This window comes from Protopterus annectens, chromosome 4.part1 (assembly GCF_019279795.1).
Source record: "Protopterus annectens isolate FY-2018-M chromosome 4.part1, PAN1.0, whole genome shotgun sequence".
NCBI lineage: Eukaryota > Metazoa > Chordata > Ceratodontiformes > Protopteridae > Protopterus > Protopterus annectens.
The window spans coordinates 625,464,133-625,485,275 of NC_056734.1; the positions used below are offsets into that span (position 1 = coordinate 625,464,133).

Here is a 21,143-nt window from a genome sequence, read left to right on the forward strand (position 1 = left end):
ATAGCTCCCATGCTCATGAGAGACAGTACTTGTTTCTGGGCCTATGCCCACTGATTTGGGGGCAAGTCTGGCCATCCGTTTGGGATTGGCAACGAGTGGAAATGAAATCTGTATCCCTGGGATACTATATTTAAAACCCATTTGTCCTGGGTTATAAGTTGCCAGCTTCTTACATGAAGTGCCAGTTTTCCCCCCAAAGGGGCAGCTGAAAGGTAAGTGCTTGGTAACTGTAGAGGGAAGTCACTGAGACTGCTTACCATAGGAAGGTGCCTTGTTGTTTCCAGATTTGGAGGAGGAGGCACCCCATTGTTTTGTTCTAAAAGTCCCTTGTGACAAACCTGGAGCATTTGGAATGTTTGGGTTTGACTTGAGGGGCTCTCGAAGGAACTGGAAAGGACCAGTTCTTAGTAGGCCAGTGCCTACTAAATCTTGGAGGTTGCACTTGTAAGAAATCTTTCACAGATTGCATATATTTAGCTTTATCTTCCATCTTTTTTAAAACTTCTTCAGCCTTATTACCAAAGAGACGGTCCTGTTGTAAAAAAGCATCCAACAATTTTGCTTTAACATGATCAGGCAGAGTTTGCGCTTTGAGCCAATCATGCCTTCTTAGCAAGGAGCCAGTTACAGCAGCCCTGCAAGAGGCCTCCAAAGAATCAAAACCACATTGCAAAGTATGTTTTCCAACTTGCTCAGATGTATGCAAAAAATCCTGTAAATCTTTATTTTCCACACAGTCAGAAATTAACATCATTTTCTGTTTAAGCAGTCCCATGATATGCTGCTGGTATTTAAGCATATGAAATTGACAGTTTAAAGCCCTGATTGCCAAGGTTGCAGAAGTGTAAACCTTCTTACCCCATTTATCAAGCGCCTTGGAATCTCTATCAGAAGGGGCAGGATTTTTAGCAGTAGAGGCCTTAATGCCCTTGGGACCCTGAGAAATGGTTTCAGGATCTGCAATAGGATTTTTGAAAAGAAATTTGTGGGAGTCAGGAACCCTGTAGTATCTGTCTGGCTTACAAGAAGCCGGAGGCAGAGAATCAGGAGCCATACTAGATTCTGAAAAAACATCATCAACAATGTCTAAGACGGGAGGTATAGCCAAAGGCCTATGTTGAGGAAGAAGAAGAAAATCCCCAAGTATCTTTTTAGATTCAGAGAAATCCTGACTTTCCCAGTGGAAATGTTCCCATAAGGTATGTAAAGTTTCCCCAAAAGAAAAATCCTCAGGGGGAGAAGCAGAAGGAATGGAATCTTCTGCATTAGCGTCCTCATAGGTAGGTATAGACAAATCCTGTTCATTAGATGAGTCAGAAGAAATGGAATCCTGTTCAAAAGATTCATAATCAATGTCTTGCCTAGGCCTCTTAGAAGGGGGGGGGGGGTTGGCTACCCATGAACAGAGTAATTAAATCTTCAGCCATTTTGATAATTTGTTTTTTAGGCATAGGGGCCTGCACATATGGCCCAGGCATAGGTTTTTTAGACATAGATTTAGATTTTGGCCTTAGTTTTGAAGATGGCGTTGGTCTAATATACAAATCTGTAGGCCTGAAAACACCCTCAGAAGCCGGTGCCTGCACAGCGGCTCTGGACCCATCTAAGGTAGAGACATCCGCGGGTTCTATAATTGAAGCATCTTGCAGCATACCGGACTCTGAATGGGTCTCAGTAGAGGCCTGTGAATCAAAAGTAGCGGGTATCAGGGGCTGCGAAAGCCCCTCACTGAGTACCGACGAACTGGTGACTGGCTTAGGAGAAGCGTCGTCAGTTTTGGACCTCGACGGCCTGTGTCTGTCTTTTTCCTTAGTTTTTTTTAGGTATTCCGGTAGTCGGATTGCTAACCGACGACATTTCTGGATAATTAAAGCGTGAGCCAAAATATTTAGAAGCAAAACTATACCAACGTTTAATAGTGCGTTGATGAAATTTAGCACAAAGCCAACAGCAAGGTACGTCGTGGTCAAGGCCTAGGCAAGAAAGAGAGTACAAATGAAAATCCTTATGAGGTATTTGCTTCCCGTAAGTAATGCAATTATTAACTTTTACTGACATTGGTAAGGAGCAAGAAAAAGTTTCCCCAACGGGGTACTTAGCTTTTTAGTTGAAGACTTCGGTCCTGAAACTCAAACGAAAATTTCAGGAGTCGGCCAACCGGCACTTGCGAACTGCTTCTGCTTCGGGCACCGCGCGGCAAGAAAGACTGATGTAATGGTGTCGGCTGCATGTTTTATACCCCTGATGACCTGACGTCATGGAAGGAGGGATAGCAACTGATGCAGGACCCAAGACTTTGTTAATCAGGCCGACTGAGGGCAACCTGTCAGCAGATTACCCAAATGTAATGACTGCAACAGTGAAACACGAAGAACATCCCTTTATCCCCGTTACAAACATGACTAAAGTGTAAGCTAAGTGAACTTGCACCTGTTTTTTTAAATCTCAAGATTCTTCCCTGGACATTGTATGGGCAAAAGACAGATGCACTGCCACGGTACTCCATCCACTGCAGTAGGCCAATGAAAATAGCATCATGTACATTTTGCTTTACCAGGTTCTGTAGCACAGTGGGACAGATCCCTGACTGTGAGCTAGAAGACCCAAGTTCTGAGCTCTGGCACTGGAAGAGCTGTGTATGGATGCAAAAGAGGTGCAGCTTTTTGCCCACATTCCCATTCTTGGGTAGAGATCTGCTGGCTCCCATCTTATAAGGAAGTGGAAGTGTGTGGGGAATGGTGACCCAAACCTGTGACAGGAGTCTGTGTGTTATTACGTGTAAGAAGCACACCCTTGTAAAGCAGGTGGTCCCTGTGGTAATGTGGATGCTTACATCACCATCGAAATAAGAGATAAGATTTATACTTGTAAAATCCCCTTATGGTTGTCTTGACTGCAATGACACCATATACTCTTCACCAGGGAAGTGAATGGATATTGTTGTCGGGAAATGAATGGGCACCATCTATTCATGAGCTAATAAGAAATGGTGGCTGAAGCTTGACTGATGGATGACAAGCATGGGGGGATGGAGTACGCAGAAAAAAAGTACACTCTACTCTTCTGCAGGAAAGCTACTACAGTGAATAAACATTTAGTAAATGTACACTGCATCATGGATAATCCAAACAAGTAATGTCTGAAATAAAGATCTTTGTATGTGCAGGGTGGAAAGGTAGGTACCGCCTTTACATACAGGGTGGTACACTAATCCACTATGCAATATGAAGCAATGTTTGAACAGTGCGCAAGCTGAATGTTACATACAATTTAAGTCTTTCAAGTGAACAAAGCACTGAAGTCGCACATTTTTTAGCAGAATATCTCCTGCTGCAATGAAGTCCCTTGAATGACTGAATTCCTGAAATGTAGGTAGGGGTGTGTGTGGAAAACAGAAGCTATACATACAGATTTGGCTATTATTCATGACAAAATGTCTCTTTCGAATTCTGACTAACTCGTGAAGCACTGCAAGCTATTAAAGTGATGGATGGAATTATTGCAACAATAATGGGGCAGGCTTTCGGATCTGGAGGTGATAGTACTACCAGATGCTTCCTTCAGAGCATTTTCTTCTGGAACATGCAAATTTCCTGTGCAAAGTTTATCCTTTTTGCAATGATACAGTATGGGCTGTATTTTACACACACTACTGAAGCTACTAGTCCTTAGACTTGGAAATGGAAAAAAATGACTCCCTGGGAACTAGGAATATCTCCAACCACATCACAGAATAGAAGGCTGCAGTCATTTGGCATCAGGAGAACAGTCAATTGTTATGAATGACATTTTGTACCACTGATCACTACCACCCATGAAAAGAACTGAAGTAGCTTAGTCTTGCTGATACTGTTTGACAGCAACTTCAATAAAGTCCCACTACGATCTGTACATATAACTAAATGGCAGGTCACCCTCAACACTACTGCAGAAGAAGATTACACTGTCTTACTTCAATTACCAATCTTTCTACACTACTTGCCAGAAGGCAAGCTAATAAAGTGCTTGGTTTCCCCTCAGTAATGTATTGCAGAACCACTGACATCTCTAACAAGAAATAAAAACCCCTCAATGTGCGAGTTGCTTTCTGTCTCCTCTCTGAGGTAGGGACAACACCTCAATGTTTCATGTGTCCTTTCCATACCTCTTTAGCAAGAGGATAACTGAAGGAACCTGTCTGGGTTAAGTTTCAATAAAGCAAGGCACTCTAGGGTAAGCCAAACTACTAACCTTCTACAGATGACCATGGACCACAGGAGTATTCAGTATCCCTTTTAAAGGTAACAATCACTACAATGAAAAATGAGGTCAAGAAAGTGACTTTATGACCATTTCCATTTCACAGATTTTAATAAATCACACGATGAAAGCTCAAAATAACCCATAACTAATATATACTTTTTATGCAGTTGCTGTTGGCTTGAGTAATTTACTTTGCAGAGAAAGCCTCTGATGATCTAACAAATGCATGTGATAAAACTTCACTTGTGAATAACAGGCTACATGTGATGAGAGGATTGTTTAGCCAACAGATCTGATTGCTTTCGTCAGTGGCTTCTCTCATTACCTGGATAACTGCAGCTGAAGGCCTATCAGTGTTTAACTACAAGAAGACAAGGAACCTCTGAATACTGAAGCAGATGGCACCCTGGCTCCCTTCAGTTGCAGTCCCAGAAACGAGAAGAAAGAAGGCAACTCTTTCTATCAGAGTACATAGACCTACTGTAGTTCTTGGAATGCACCCAAGATGATGACCATAATCATTTTTTTCCTTAAAGAGAGGGACTGATGACAGTTCCTGAACCAGACTGTGCTTCCTGAACTTATCTTTTTACCCTCCCTCCTCCATGGCATTCTGTTGACACACATCAGATTCGTCACTACAATCCTTGCAAAAGAAAAACTTCAGTTTTCAGTCTGGGTCAAGGCAAAGTGGTAGTCCTTTTGTCAGCTGCTTGGAAGAGTTTTTCAGTTCTAGTGACTTCACCAGCTTGCGACAGAAGTATCTTCTGGTAGCAACAAAGTTTGAAAGAGAAAAACAAAATTCTGACCAAGGCTACACAATGATACTTTACGACATGACAATCAGATAAATTTTAAATCATTTAATTTTGACATACATATACCATTATAAAGCATGGACAAAATTGTTTTTGTGCAGTTCCATACAAAATGATGTAGCAAGAAACTTGGTTTCATTTTTCCAAACAAGATTCTGCACTGTACAGGATGGCAAAATCTCCTTGATGACCATATAAATAGGGAAAAACAGGGCTAAATGTAAAGTAGAAAAACTCTCCTTCACACAAAGGCAGGCTCCATAAGGCAGCACTTAGACATCATAATTGGGATTTTTTCTCAAGATGACAAATCCTTCTAGGATGGGGGTTACTGGGATATATTCCTCGGTTGCCAATTCTGCTCTTTCTCCATGCGCAAGTAATACTGGGGTAGTGTGCGTCTGAAAGCCAGTGATGGTTTTAGGTTTTCCAGCCTGGCCAACTACATCTACAGCCTGCAGAAAAGAAAAAGAAGTTTGCATTATTCACGGACTACTCTGCTCCACGTCTACAAATACAAGGCGTATCATTATAGTCTGAAGGTCCTGCTTCCCTCCACCATGATATTTGGAAATAAAAATCTAACAGAACATGACAACTCTGCCAAGGAACACATTTAAATCTTAAGAGTATAATAAAGTCCAAAAGAAAAACACGAACTTCAGCTCTTTAACTATCAGTAAAATTGCCTATACAATTTAACAAGACAGCATGGATTTTAAACTGGTCAATACATTGCAGGTGACAGTTTGCAGCTGCACTGCATTGTGCTTGAAGATTCTCTTGCATGCCAAAGAACAGGAGCTGTAACTCAAGCCACTAGAGTTTTAAAAAGGTTTTGTGCTGTACAGATTACTTACACTGCACTTGCATAAACCACCACCAGATGATCTACACAGAAACTCTTAACTAGTGGGTCAGCATTTGGATTCATGCCCTCTACCAGTCAACTATTTTTACTGGACGTTTCTGTTCCTGTAGCACAAATGCTTAATGTTGCACATGCTGTGACATCGCATACTAACTACAACAGTGCACCTAGCTCCTGACCCTGCCAGCCCCGGCAACAAAAGATTATGCAGGTACAATTAGGTTCATAGGTAGGTAACTAGGCTATCCGCCCAAGGGCCTACGTAAGCCTAACCCAACAAGGTTCCCTGTCTTACGCCACCCAAGAAAGTTATTTTCCTGTGCCACTGTCGAGCAGAGACACAGAAGTGATCCCCGGGGTGTATTTCATGCAAATCAAGAATGAACAATTAAGGTTTGAAATCTACACAGCTAACAAATACAAAAAAAAAAAGCATGCATTTCCCCAACTTACAAACAGGATGGAGTAGAATCCAGACTCTTCTCAAAAAATCAACTGATTAAGAAAGAATTAAATGTATAGCATATGGGATATCAAACGCCAAGAGAATAATGCCTGTCAATGATCTTCTTTCAAGCAAGCTGTGCATATTTTCTCTGCGCAACAGAAATAACAATGTGCCTTTGTGTAATTTTAGACGATCTGTGACAGACTGGCTAGCGAGCCGAATTAGGGGGAGGCTTTAGATACAGCTTCTCCTCCAGTGGGCTGAATGCTAGAAAGACCGTTTTTAGCCCCACAATTTTTTTTTAACTGAAACTTTTTCTTTACCAAGCAGTTCTGATCAGCCCATCACCTGAAGCTTCCTTGTCCCTTCCATGCAATAGTCCAGCTTCCCTCTATATACAAGGGTTTACTCCTGGAAAGGTGAAAAGCCAAGAATAAATTGGCACTGAAAAATCCCTAGACTGGTCAGTTCCTGCAATTTTGTCACTCTCAGCAAACCCAGAGGATTGGGGACAAGCAGGACTCCCACATTTTCAGCCAAAGAGAGCATGCAGTTTTACATTGTGCAACTCCAAACTACAGTACGCCAAAATGCTACTTAGTGGGTGCTTGTCTCTATAGCCTATCAGAGAGAAGGCATTTGGCTCCACATGAATGATGCAGAGTTTACCCTCCAGAAGAATAATGCCCTTTGAACACAGTGGAGCCAAGGTGAGCTCCCCTCTCTACCAATGAAGCACCTGTCACTAAAATTTCATGTGGATATTGGCAGGAAAAGTGTCTCCCCATTTTAGGGCTTAGAAACACAGGTCTGACACTAGTAATAGACCCACAAGACCATAACTCACCAGGCACTGATAAATTCAAGCCCAATGCAATATCCACATCCTTAGTCATGCAAACAGCATTGTGAAGAGAACAGACCAAGTCTTAGACAGTGCACTAGGGGGTCTGAAGCTGGTCTTCCCAGTATCTTCAGCCATCCTGCCAAAGCTTAAAACTTCCTAAGTTCTCTTTGCAAGCAGAATAACTAGCACTGGAGTGCATCCAGCTGTATACCAATAAATGCAATCAAGCTATATGGGAACAGAGAGAACATCTAGTTTGTGGTCAACTTACGGGACTAAAACCTTAACATGCACATGACAGGGACACCGCTAGGGTAATTCAATGGCAGGGTCACCACAGTCTAGCTATCCAAGCAGATGAACCCAGGGACCTGTTCTTTTATAAGGCTTTGGATACCACAACCAAAGCCCTGATAACAGCGGGTGACAAAAAAAGCTCAAACGACAACACCTTGCCTGGAAGTGATACCCACACAAAGTTAATCAAGAACATTTCATCTGAAGACCACACATGATGAGGAGTCAAAAGCCATCCACCATACCTAGCAACACCATTCATATACACTGTGGAAGAAGGAACATGACCTCTAAAGAGTAATCTCAAAACCTGAGTGTTGGCTGAAGTGGATGACATCAAGGATTGGAAAGAAGTCACCTACTCTCTTTGCAATCAGAATGATGCAAGTGATGGACCCCTGATCTTGTATCAAAAGAAAGATGTCTTCCAAAGCCCCTTTCAAGGGTAGAGGATAGGTCTGTTTAACTGCTTTAGGGCAATAATCCAGTCTCTCCATGGTGCCCTCTCTGGTGGAGAAACTGACAGCTCTAAGACTGAGACCTTTTTCAAGGTTTCAGAGAGCACCCTTGCATTACTAGGCTATAACTTATACCACACTTTTCGGCCATCTAAACTGGACTGAACAGCAAAGGCAAAGGTGTGCCCATATTCATTAAGGATATCCACACCTCCAGGCTAGTTGCTCAGCATAATGCAGCCGAGGTTATCCTAGTGCAACTATCTCTGGGCAAAACTGCAATCCAAATTATAGCCTGCTACAGATCCCCATCATGCCCCAGGATTCCCACTCATCTTTTCTTGATATACTGGAAAATATTAGGGTTCAAACACCCTAATATTGGGCGATTTCAACTACCCCACCATTAACTGGGAAAACTTATGTACCAACCCCTTCGCTCAGCGCTTTCTGGAATTCATAAATTCCAATACCCTGGATCAACTTATCCACACCCCCACCAGGGGCAACAATATCCTAGACCTAGTCATTATCAACATGAGTGACCGCTGTTCCACACCTGAAGTCAACTCCTCATTGGTCAGGCCTGACCATAAGCTAATCACCCTAGATATCCACATCCCGCCCGCACCCTCCATTAAGGAAACCACAGTAAAAAATTTCTCAAAAGCCAACTTCCTGCTTCTTAAGACAGAAGTGGCAAACTTCATGACACCCATGCAGATGGACAATACAGTTACGACTGCTGAATCCTACACAAATGCACTCTATAAGCAATTACACGAGTGCATGGATTGTGCTATCCTCCAAAAAAATGAAGCCAATCTGGTGGTTCCCTGCCATAAACTCTATAACAGAAGGAAGAAATTGTTGCAAAAGAGAGTAAAATCCCATGAGTGGAGGAGCTCCCTGGTCAGCCTCAGCAAGAAGCTGAGATCCCTTATAAGATCCTCCAAAGCTAGCTATGAAAACAAGATTGCCACTGATTCTAAGGACAATCACACAGCATTCTATAGCTATGTCAAGAATCTCAATGGCAACACCCAGATCTGTTCTGAGTTACAGCACAATGGCACAAAAATTACAGAAAGAACAGTTGTGTACACTTACCATAAATGTAGATGTTCGAGTGTATTCATTGTTGCAGTCATCACATTTGGGTTATCTGCTTGCAGGTAGCCCTCAGTCGGCCTGATTACCAAAGTCTTGGGTTCTGTATCGGTTGCTGTCTCATCTTCCATGTCAGGTGGTCAGGGGTATAAAGCATGCAGCCGAAGCCATTACATCAGTTTTTCTTGCCCCATATGTCAGGTGCCCCCATAATGGGAAGCAATCATACACAAGGTTACACCTCCAACAAAAAAGCAAATACACCAAAAAGCTTAAAACACAGTAAGCAAGAATAGGTATAGTCAAAAGAAGTCAGGGAGCTGGAGGGAGGGTAACCAGGACAGCAACAGTGAATACACTCGAACATCTACATTTATGGTATGTCTACACAACTGTAATATGTTCTTCGTGTTTCACTGTTGCAGTCATCACATTTGGGTAGATTCCCAAAGCTAAGGATGGGAGGAGGCAATTACAAAGCATTAGGACCGGCTATAAGGCCCTGCAAGACTGCAGTGGCAAAGCCAGCTCTGAATTTAGAAAGAATTGGCAACTGGTAATGCTTGGTGAGGGTATGTACAGAACTCCAGGTAGCATCTTTTAAGATGTCCCTGGTAGGGACACTTCTGAGAAAGGCTGTAGAGGTAGATGCAGCCCTGGTTGAATGTGGTCTTATCCTCTGTGGGGTAGGTTTTCCATGGTGCTTATAGCAGAAATGAATGCAATGGCCTATCCACTTAGAAATGGTTTGCTTTGAAATGGCCTTCCCCTCTGCCCCAGCATCAAAAGCAGCCAGCAGCTGTTCAGATTTCCTGAGAGGCTTAGTCCTGTCCAGGTAAAATCTACGTTGTCTGTGCACATCCAAGGAGTGTAGCATTCGTTCCCCTTTGTTCTGTGGATTAGAAAAGAAGGTCGGCAAATGAATGGACTGATTAAGAGCCAAACTGGATACCACCTTGGGCATAAAGGAGGGATTGGTCCTAAGGGACACCCTGTCCGCATGAAAGATCATGAAAGGCTCCACTGCCATGACGGCCTGTAATTCAGACACCCTTCTTGCTAAAGTGATTGTTAGAAGGAAGGCTGTTTTCCAAGAAAGGAATTTCAACTCTGCATTTGCAGCTGGCTCAAGGGGGGGGGGGGGTAAAGTGAGCTTTCCCAATACAAAGTTAAGGTCTCAGACTGGAGTAGTGGTTCTCCTGGGTGGTCTTAAGTTTTTGGCCCCTCTGAGGAATTGCTTCAGCAATGGGTGAGAGAAGAGAGGTGGCTCTATATTGTAATGTGCTGAAATGACTGAGGCATGAATTTTGATGGAAGAAAATGAAAGGCCCTTGTTAAACATCTCAGTTAAATATTGAAGAATATGAGGTAAATTGGACACCACTGTGCCCATCCCCTGAGTTTGGATTCAAGAACAAAATCTTTTCCATTTTTCAGCATAGGATTTTCTAGTAATAGGCCTCCTTGCCTCAAGAATGACATCCATCACTTGCTTACTGAGGGATGGTAATGGAGAGATCAGGTAATTAGCCAGGCTGCAAGGTTCAGGGTTTGAAGCTGTGGGTGCAGAATCTGGCCCTTCTGCTGGGACAGCAGGGCAGAGGTCTGAGGCAGGTGCCATGGAGCCAGCAGTGACACACTGCGCAAGAGGGGATACCAGTGCTGGCGTGGCACCAGTCTGGTGCAATCAGTACTGTCCATGGTTTGTCCTGTTTGATCTTTAGTAGCACTTTGGAGAGGAGAGGAAAAGGGGAAAGGCATAAACTGATAGGTTTTTCCAGGTGAAGGTTTTTCCAGGTGAAGGACAGGGCATCCACTTTCCAAGCTTGTTTGTGGGGAGTCCTTGTGCAGAATTTGTCCAATTGGTAGTTCTGAGGGGAGGTAAACAGGTCTAGTTCTGGGCTCCCCCATTTGTTTCTCAACATGTTAAACATCTTTGGTTCCAGTTTCCACTCGTGAGGGTCCATGAGATTTCTGCTTAGGTCATCTGCCAGTGTATTTAGCTTTCATGGCAGGAATTGCACCTGTAGGTGCACTTGGTAGCTCAAGGCTGTGTTCCACAGAGCCATGACTAGTCTGCAGAGAGAGTATGAGAGGGTTTCCCTCTGCTTATGTACCACATAACAGTGGTGTTGTCCGTCTTTACCAATAATTGTCCTGGAAGAATGTGGTCCTTGAATGCTGTCAGAGCATTCTGTACAGCTAACATTTCTTTTTGATTGATATGCAGGTGCATTTGACTTGGGTTCCATTTGCCCTGAATGCACTGCCTTGCCAAGTGAGCCCCTGATGCATCTGTTAGGATTTGGGCGGCAGGGGGTAGAGTGAATGGCAGTCCCTTGTTTTGGTGGCAGGCCTCTGCCCACCAAATGAACTCTATCTTTAGACAAGGTATGATATGAATCATTGATTCTAGATCCTGAGAATGTTGACACATAGGCTTTTTACATACCACTGTAGTTTCCCCATATGCAATCTTGCATATGGAATTAGTAGAATGCAAGAGGCCATGAACCCCACGGTTTGCAGTATTTTCCTTGCAGATAGCTGGATCTTTGTGGCCAGTAGTCTGAAGTAGGCTGTCAAACGAACTTGTTTTTCTGGGGTGAGGTAGGCCATCTGGGAAGTTGTATTCAAGCCTGCTCCCAGGAATACAATTTGTTGGCAGGGTACAAGATGTGATTTCTTTTTGTTTACGGTGTACCCCAGAGAAGTTAGCAATTTCTTTACAAATTCCAGATGATTTAATAGTACTTCCTGGCTTTCTGTCTGAATTAGACAATCGTCCAGGTATGGGTATATTTGAATATTTCTTTGCCTGCAAAATGCAATGACTGGAGCTAGGCACTTTGTGAATACCCTGGGTGCAGTAGATAAGCCAAAGGGCAGTGCAGAGAACTGATAATGCATGTAGCCTGCTCTGAAGCGTAGGTATCTTCTGCAAGATTCCCTTATTGGGATGCGCAGGTAGGCTTCCTTTAAATCCAGTGTTGCCAACCAGGCATTTTTGCCTAGCATGTGAAGCATGAACAGGTAGCATCTTGAATTTTGGGATTACCAAAAATGTGTTTAGGATTAGACAGGTCCAGGGTAGGGCGCCAGGAATTGTCTTTTCTAGGTACCAGGAAATGTCTCGAGTAAAAGCCTGTCCCCATTCTTCTTCTGGGACAGGTTGAATGGCCCTGATGCTGAGAACTTGCTTTTGAGCCTCTGCCCACTGATTTGAGGGTAGGTCTGACCAACCGTTTGGGGTTGGTAAGGAGTGGAAGTGGAATCTGTATCCCTGGGAAACTATATTTAAAACCCATTTGTCCTGAGTAATGAGTTCCCAATTTTTTGCATGCAGGGCGATCTTTCCCCCTAAAAGAACAGTCAGTTGAGCAGGGCTTGGAAGGTTTAAAGTTAAGTCATTGAGACAGTTTACCATAGAGGGAGTCTTACTACTCCCTGCTTTGGAAGTGGGAGCCCTCCACTGCCTAGGCCTTTGAGTACCTTGGGACTGAAGCCTGGGTGTTCTGCTGGTTCTGGGTTTGGACTGAAGGCCTGGAAGAGGCAGGAAAGGACCAATTCTTAGAGGGCCAATGCCTACTAAATCTGGGAGGCTGTACTGGCAGGAAATCTTTAACAGTTTGCATAGATTTAGCTTTTTCCTCCATCTTAAGTACTTCTGCTTTGTTGCCAAACAGGCGGTCTTGATTTAAGGGAGCATCCAGTAATTTAGCTTTAACATGATCTGGCAAAGATCGCTCCTTAAGCCAAGCATGCCTTCTCAGTACAGACCCAGTGACAGCAGCTCTGCAAGACGCCTCTAATGAACCAAAACCACATTGCAAAGTATGTTTTCCAACTTGCTCAGCAGAATGCATTAAATCTTGTAATTCTTTATTTTCAGCACATTCAGGAATCAACATCATTTTCTGTTTAAGCAATCCAGTAATATGCTGCTGATACTTTAACATAACATATGAAACTGACAGTTTAAGGCCCTAATGATCAAAGTTGCAGAAGTGTATACCTTCTTACCCCATCTATCCAGTGCCCTGGAATCTCTATCAGAGGGGGTAGGGTTTTTGGCAGTTGTAGCCTTAATGCCCTTGGGTCCCTGTGAAATTGTCTCAGGATCTGCAGTAGGATTTTTAAAGAGGAACTTGTGAGAGTCAGGTACCCTATAATACCTATCAGGTATTCCGGGAGCAGGAGGTAAAGTGTCAGGGGCCAGGCTAGATTCTGAGAAGGCATCATCTACAATGTCCAGTACAGAAGGGATAGCTAAAGGCCTGTGTTAAGGCAAGAGTAAGAATTCCCTAAGCCTCTTTTTAGAGTTAGAGCAATCCTGGCTTTCCCAGTGGAAATGCTCCTCAAGAGTATGCAAGGTTTCACCAAAAGAAAAATTCTCTTGAGGGGAAGCAGAGGGAATGGAGTCCTCTGCATCAGAATCCTCATAGGTAGATAAGGGCAAATCCTGGTCATCAGAGAAAACAGAAATTTCAAAGTCCTAATCAGAAGAATCAAAAGGAAAATCAGTCCTAGGTCTCTTAGCGGGAGAAGGGTGGCTTCCCCTGATTAGAGTAATAAGGTCTTTAGCCATTCTTATCATTTGTTTTTTAGGCATAGGGGCCCTGACCATGTGGTCTGGGCGTCGTTTTTCTGGGCATGGATCGAGTTTTATTCTTGGAAGAAGAAGATGGCATTGGTTTAATATGCAAGTCAGTAGGCCTGAATACACCCTCAGAAGCCGGTGCCTGCACAGCAGCTCCGGACCTATCCAAGGTAGAGACATCCGCAGGTTCCACAGTTGAAGAAGCATCTCTCAGCATACCGGACTCCGAATGGGTCTCAGTAGAGGCCTGTGAAACTGAAGTAGCGGGTATCAGGGGCTGCGAAAGCGCCTCACTGAGTACCGGCAAACTGGCGACTAGCTTAGGAGAAGCGTCGTTGGCAGCTTTGGACCTATGCGGTCTGTCTCTGTCTTTATATTTGCGTTTTTTCGGAATGTCGGTAGTCGGGTGGCTTACTGAAGCCATTTCTGGATAATTGAACAGAGTACCAAAGTATTTAGATGCGAAAATGAACAGATGACGAATAGTACAAGGTTTGAATAAGGCACAAAACCAACAGTGAAGTACGTCGTGGTCTGGGCCTAGGCAAGGAATGCAGTATGAATGAAAATCTTTATGAGGTATTTGCTTTTCACACAAAATACAGTTGTTAACTTTTACTGACATCTGTTTAGAGCAAGAAAAAGGATCCCCAATGGGGTACTTAGCTTAGTTGAAGACTTTGGATCTGAAACTCGAAAACGAAAATTTCAGGAGTTGGCCGACCGGCACTTGCGAACTGCTTCTGCTTCGGGCACCGCACGTCAAGACTGATGTAATGGCGTTGGCTGCATACTTTATACCCCTGACTACCTGACGTCATGGAAGATGAGACAACAACCGACGCAGGACCCAAAACTTTGATAATCAGGCTGACTGAGGGCTACCTGCAAGCAGATAACCCAAATGTGATGACTGCAACAGTGAAACCCGAAGAACATCCAAATGATATTGCCAACATCCTGGCAGACAGGTTCAGTGCTAACTTTACACCCCTCTCATCCCCTAAAGGGCCCATATCTATACAGGAAGAATGCAGAGTCCCTGTAATCACAACTTCACAGGTAAAAGCAGCACTCTCTAAAGCCAAAAACACAGCATCCATGGGACCGGACAACATCCCAGGCTGCATTTTACATGAACTTCAGAACGAACTGGCTCCCCACCTAAGCACCATGTTCAATCATAGCCTCACGTCAAAGCTTTGTGCCCACTGAATGGCGCACAGCAACAGTTATCCCACTCCACAAAGGGGGAGCCACCACTGATCCTGGGAACTAATGCCCTATAAGCCTGACGAGCCTGGTCTGCAAGGCCATGGAATGTATCATCATAGAATTCATAAACAAAGACATTGGTAACCTCCAAACTGTGGACCCCACCCAGTTCGGGTTTGTGAAAGGCAGATCATGACTCCTGAACCTGGTTGACATCTTTGAGGCAGTCACCAAAGCCATAGACGAGGGTAAGGTGGTTCACACAGCCTATCTTGACTTCACCAAGGCTTTCGACACCATCCCCCATTCTGGAATTATAGCTAAACTCACTAAACTAGGCATAAATCCCTATGTCACAAGAAGGGTTTCCAATTGGCTCACTGACAGAATCCACACACTAAAAGTTGCAGACTCCAAATCTGACTTCAAACCAGTGGAGCACCACAGGGATCAGTCCTGGGACCTCTCCTGTTTGGTATAGACTTCTCTGAAGTACAGGCTAACATAGAAGGCCTCTGGCTAATGAAGTTCGCAGATGACTGCAAACTAGGAGCTATAGTCGAGTCCCCAAATGATGTGGACCATCCTACAGAAGGGTCTCACAGACAGATGCCTAGTGTCAGAGCCATGGCCTCAAGCTCAATGCCAAAAAGTGCAATGTTATCCCCTTTGGTAAAAACTCGGTACCCATGAACTACCACATAGGGGGCAGTCTTCTTAACACCGAATGTGTGATAAGATACCTTGGGACCCAGGTGGACAGTAGTCTCTCCTTTGATAAACACATTGCCACAGTAGTCAGGAAATCCTTCTACATGGCACACCTCATCACAAAAGGGTTCTCATCCAGGAAAAAAAGAGGCCATTGTTCCCCTCTATTCGACACTCATTTGACCCATTATAGAGTACAATGCCCCTTTTGGAATGTACCTCATAAGACATCTGCAGCAGCTGGAAAGGCCACAGAAGTACCTCATAAAGAGGATTACTGGCCTCAAACAGATGCCCTACACTGATTGTCTCAAAAAACTCCAGCTTTACTGTGTAGCATATCACCTACTCTGAGGTGATCTCTGCCTAACATATAAAGCTATGTCAAACCTAGAGCTGTTGGACATGCTACACCTAAAGAAATCCCAATCCCTCCGAGCTACATGCTCTAGGGACCTAAACCTTGTCACCACAACAAATAGGACTTGCTGGAGGGATAGATTCCTGTCCTAGAGACTTCCCATTCTCTGGAACAAGCTACCCATCTATGTCAAGCAAAGTTCCACATTAACACTCTTCAAGAAAATCTTGATGAGTGGATGGGAACTAGGAAATACACCCCTGGGGATCACTTCTGCGGCTCTGCTCGACAGGGGCACAGGAAATTAACTTTCTTGGGTTGGCTTAAGCCAGGGAACATTGTTGGCTAGGCTTACTTAGGTCCTTGGGCTGATAGCCTAGTACCTACCTATGAACCTGTAAGGTGTGGACACTGCAACTACATCCAGAACCAGTGTCTCCTCATGCTAGCTATCCTAGCTAGGGGAACTGCACCTCACTGACAGCTCCTGGCTGTAGTAACAGCTTCTCTGGTTGGTCTGGAGTCGTCATATTCCTGGGTGACCTGACCAGTGCAGGATACAGCAAAACCGTGTTATGCTTTTGAGGCTGAATGGGTCTGGAAGAGGAAATAAGGGGGAAGGGCAAGGGGGGATCCATCCACAAAGATACTATGCAGTGGTAAAGGCCTGATTTATTTTTAAGTCGTCAGCCACTAAGTCCGCAAATCCAAAAAAGGTTGGCAGAAGAGGCCAACTCATGAAAGGGGTCATGAAATGGATATTCTGAGCTCCTTTACAGACAGCAACTTCAGCCAAGCTATCCCTTGTATGCACATATTTGAGGTGATAGCCATAGTTAAGAGTATCTGTGCAACTGTAACTGCAGTAGGCTACATGGAAACCCTTTTCTGAAGCCAAAGTCTTCAGCACTTTCTCTTTCAGTCCAGTCTCTGGAAGGAAAGAGAGCAAGCATAATGCCTGAATCACTGTGGAGAACTGGAATCTGGAGTGGGAAAGGGAACAGTTGGGGGTGTAGACCTCCACAGTGTTAAAAGAATAAAGCACATTTGTTTGAGGAATTAACAGATGTTTGATAAGGGTCACTGTTGCAGTAGTATTCATTACATATTGGAGTTAACAGAAGGCTTACATTCACAACAGCCTTACTCCCACAGATCTGCTTATACAAGCGAACAGACAATGTTCTCCCCAGGCACAATGGCCCACATCTCCTTCTGTAGTTTTCTGTCACAGGACAGGTCCCATGTAACAAAAAGCTAACTTTGTATAAACAATCTGAAAGCCAACCTTATGTTCCACTAGGAAGTTCAAGGTTTTTGTGCATGAGGCTGAAAAAGGTTGCCCTCAGGAAGAAGATGGTTGGGAGCTTGGACTACAACAGTGATCCTATTCAAACATCTTAAGTTACAGTGAGTTCTCACAAACTGTACTACGTTCTTAGTATGGGTCACTACTGCAGACATATTCATTACCTATGAGAAACAGACTCCCATAACTCTCACCAAAGTGAAGTGGTGGAATTGTGCATGCAGCCATCTCACTTTTTCAAAGAATTCTCTGGAGGACTGCTGCTCCAAATTATAGGGTTTGGAGAGGGTACAGACTGATGACCACATGGCCAACTCACAAGTGGTCAGGCCTGATAACTTGCCTTAAAAATGTCCTTGATTAAGAAGCTGCTCTAGTGGGATGAGCCCCTATACATTACTGTACAGGTTTGACCTTCTCACAACAAAGACTATGGGATTTACGAACTACTCAGAAAACATCTGCTTAACATCTGCTTCATAACTGGTCTGCCTTTCTTATCTTCCATACAGTCCACACACAACTGATCTATATTTTGCATGGACCGAGTCCTATCCCGGTAGTGGTGTGGCTGCCTGCGAATATTCAGGAGATGCAGGACTCTCTTCCCAATTTTTTTCCTGGAGTTTTGGAAAGAACATTGGGAGCTGGGCAGACTGAGTAAGAGGCACTTCTGAAACCACTTTTGACATGAAAGAAAATGTATTTTAATGCTGACTCTACCACTGTGAAAGACAGAAATAAGTTTCTGCAACACCAGGGCTAGCAGCTTTGAATTCCTTCCCCCAAACATGATCACCACTTTGACCTGTGTCTCACCTATGTGGTAAAGCTAGAAGGGGAAAAAGCAGATGGCAGAAACATGAAACTTTTTGATGAGCAAGACAGCTCTGCTCTACAGAAGTCTGAAAAGTAAGAAAACAAGGGGCACATCTGGTTTTAATGGGACCTACTTTCTTCTCTTGCACCAAAGCTGACAAACTTTTCGATTTTGAAACGTCTTTTATTAGGTTTCATGGCATCCTTGAAAATTGAATATCTTAAGAAAAGAGGTGCCTAACCAGAATAAGACTTGTATTTTCTGGGCTGTCAGCAAAGTACAGTTGTGTACACTTACCATAAATGTAGACGTTGAGTGTATTCACTGTTGCAGTCATTATATTTGGGGTAATCTGCTGGCAAGTTGCCCTCAGTCAGCCTGAATTCTAAAGTCTTGGGTCCTGCATTGGTTGCTGTCTCCTCTTCCATGATGTCAGGTCGTCAGGGGTATAAAACATGCAGCCAACGCCATTTTCTTTAGTTTTTCTTGCCCCCGATGTCAGGTGCCCCCAAAAAGGTAGCAATATTATATATATCTATATACATGCAACAATATAAACTTTACCTTCATCTACAAGCAAATTCACCACATAGGTTGTAGAAGATAGAGAAATAAAGATAACCTGTAGAATGACAGGGGGATGGCGGGTGGGTAACCTGGACTGCAACAGTGAATATCTACATTTATGGTAAGTGTACAGAACTGTACTATGTTCTTTGTGTTTCACTGTTGCAGTCATTACATTTGGGTATAATCCCAAAGCTATGGTTGGGAGGCTGAAGCTAAACAGTATTAGGTGCGGCTATAAGGCCCTGCAGCACTGCAGTGGCAAAGCCTGCCCTGGACTTAAGAGTAGAGAGGCGAATGGTAATGCTTTGTAAAGGTGTGAACAGAGCTCCAAGTAGCAGCCTCTACAATGTCTTTGGTTGGTACTCCTCTGAGAAAGGCTGCTGAAGTAGCTGCAGCTCTGGTGGAATGAGACCTAATGCCTTTGGGCACAGGCTTACCATGGTGTACGTGGCAGAAACGGATGCAATGGCTTATACACTTTCAAATTGTCTGCTTTGAGATAGCCTTTCCTGCTGATCCTGCAGCATATGACACTAGTAATTGCTCAGTTTTTCTTAGCGCTTTACTCCTGCACAAGTAGGATCTTATCTGTCTGTGCACGTCCAAGGAATGCAGAATTCTCTCCCCTTTGTTCTGCGGATTTGGATAAAAAGTTGGCAGATGAATTGTTTGGTTAAGAGCCGCACTGGAAACCACCTTAGGCATAAAAGTAGGATTTGTCCTCAGAGACACCCTGTCTGGGTAAAATATGATAAAAGGCTCTACAGCCATGAGGGCCTGTAGCTCTGAAACTCTTCTTGCTGAAGTAATTGCTAGTAGCAGAGCTGTCTTCCATGATAAGAACTTTATATCAGCAGTAGCGGCTGGTTCAAATGGAGGCAGGGTGAGCTTTTCCAACACATAATTGAGGTCCCATGCAGGTAATGGTGATCTTCTAGGAGGCCTTAGATTTTTTGCTCCTCTAAGCTACTGTTTTAGTAAAGGATGAGAAAAGATTGGTGGCTCTGTATTGTAATGAGCCAAAATGGCAGAGGCATGGATTTTGATTGATGAGAAAGATAGGCCTTTGTCAAGCATCTCAGTTAAGTATTGTAATATCTGAGGAATATGTGGTTCTGCTGTATCAGTTCCTCATGCTTGATTCCAACCACAGAATCTCTTCCATTCGTCAGCATAAGATTTTCTAGTACTAGGCATTCTGGCTTCCAAAATGACATCCATCACAGCTTTACCGAGAGGCGTTGTTCGTATGATTACATGATTAGCCATGCTACCAGGTTCGGAGACTGTAGTTGATTGTGCAGGATCTGATTGTTTTGCTGGGACAGTAGTTGTGGTCTTTGAGGCAAGGTCCATGCTGGGTATTGAGACAAGTTCCTTAGGATTGGGTACCAGTATTGGCGGGGCCAGTCCGGGGCAATTAATATCATCTTTGGCTTCTCTTGTCTGACTTTTAGGAGGACTTTGGGTAGAAGAGGCAGAGGAGGAAAGGCGTAAACTGACAGGTTTTTCCAACTGAAGGATAGGGCGTCCACTTTCCATGCTTGTTTGTGATAAGTCCTTGTGCAGAATCTTTTCAATTGATAATTTTGAGGAGAGGCAAATAGATCTATGTCTGGGCTCCCCCATTTCTCTGTTATGCTGAATACTTGTGGATTTAGTTTCCACTCGTGAGGATCCATAAGGATTCTGCTTAAATCATCTGCCAGAGTGTTTTGTTTTCCTGGCAGGAGTTGAGCTTGAAGCTGTATTTGGTAGGTCAAAGCTGTATCCCACAGTGTCATGGCTAATCTGCAAAGGGGGCATGAGTGTGTGCCCCCTTGCTTGTTTATATACCACACGACTGTGGTGTTGTCCATCTTTATCAGTAGTTGTCTTGGATGAAGTAAGTCCTTGAAGGCTGCTAGGGCATTTTGAACAGCTAGCATCTCTTTCTGGTTGATATGTAAATGCATTTGTTTTGGTGCCCATATGCCCTGAATGCATCTTCCTGCCATATGGGTCCCCCAGGCATAATCTGATGCGTCTGTTAAGGTTTGGCTGGCAGAGGGTAGAGTGAAGGGCCGTCCCATGTTTTGGTGACAGGCCTTTGCCCACCATAGAAACTCCTGTTGCAGGCAGGGAATGAGAGGAATCATTGTTTCCAGACTGTGTGAATGTTGACTCCATAAAATGTTTAGGTACCACTGCAGTTTCCTCATATGCAATCTTGCATGCAGAATTAGTAGGATGCAGGATGCCATGAAGCCCAGAACCTGCAAAATTTGTCTTGCAGAAGACTGGGTTTTTGTTGCCATCAGTTTGAAGTAAGTAGTCAATTGCCTTTGTTTGTCTGGCGTGAGCTAAGTCATCTGGGCAGTTGTATTCAAGCTTGCACCCACGAAGGTTATCTTTTGAGAGGGTACCACAGTTGTGATTTCTTTTAGTTTATAGTGTATCCTAGGCATGTTAGAAGCCTTTAAAAAT

At 43.9% G+C, this 21,143-nt stretch overlaps 1 protein-coding gene across 1 annotated transcript in view; it reads right to left on the reverse strand.

Moving 5' to 3' along the window:
* Positions 1–5,090: 5,090 nt before the first annotated feature.
* The window catches only part of PSMD2 (proteasome 26S subunit ubiquitin receptor, non-ATPase 2), a 1,781,804-nt gene continuing 1,765,751 nt past the window's right edge, over positions 5,091–21,143 (reverse strand). The window contains exon 21 of the mRNA XM_044070442.1: positions 5,091–5,515. Coding sequence (XP_043926377.1) covers positions 5,333–5,515 — 183 coding nt within the window. The 3' untranslated portion in view covers positions 5,091–5,332. The remainder of the gene's footprint in view (positions 5,516–21,143) is intronic.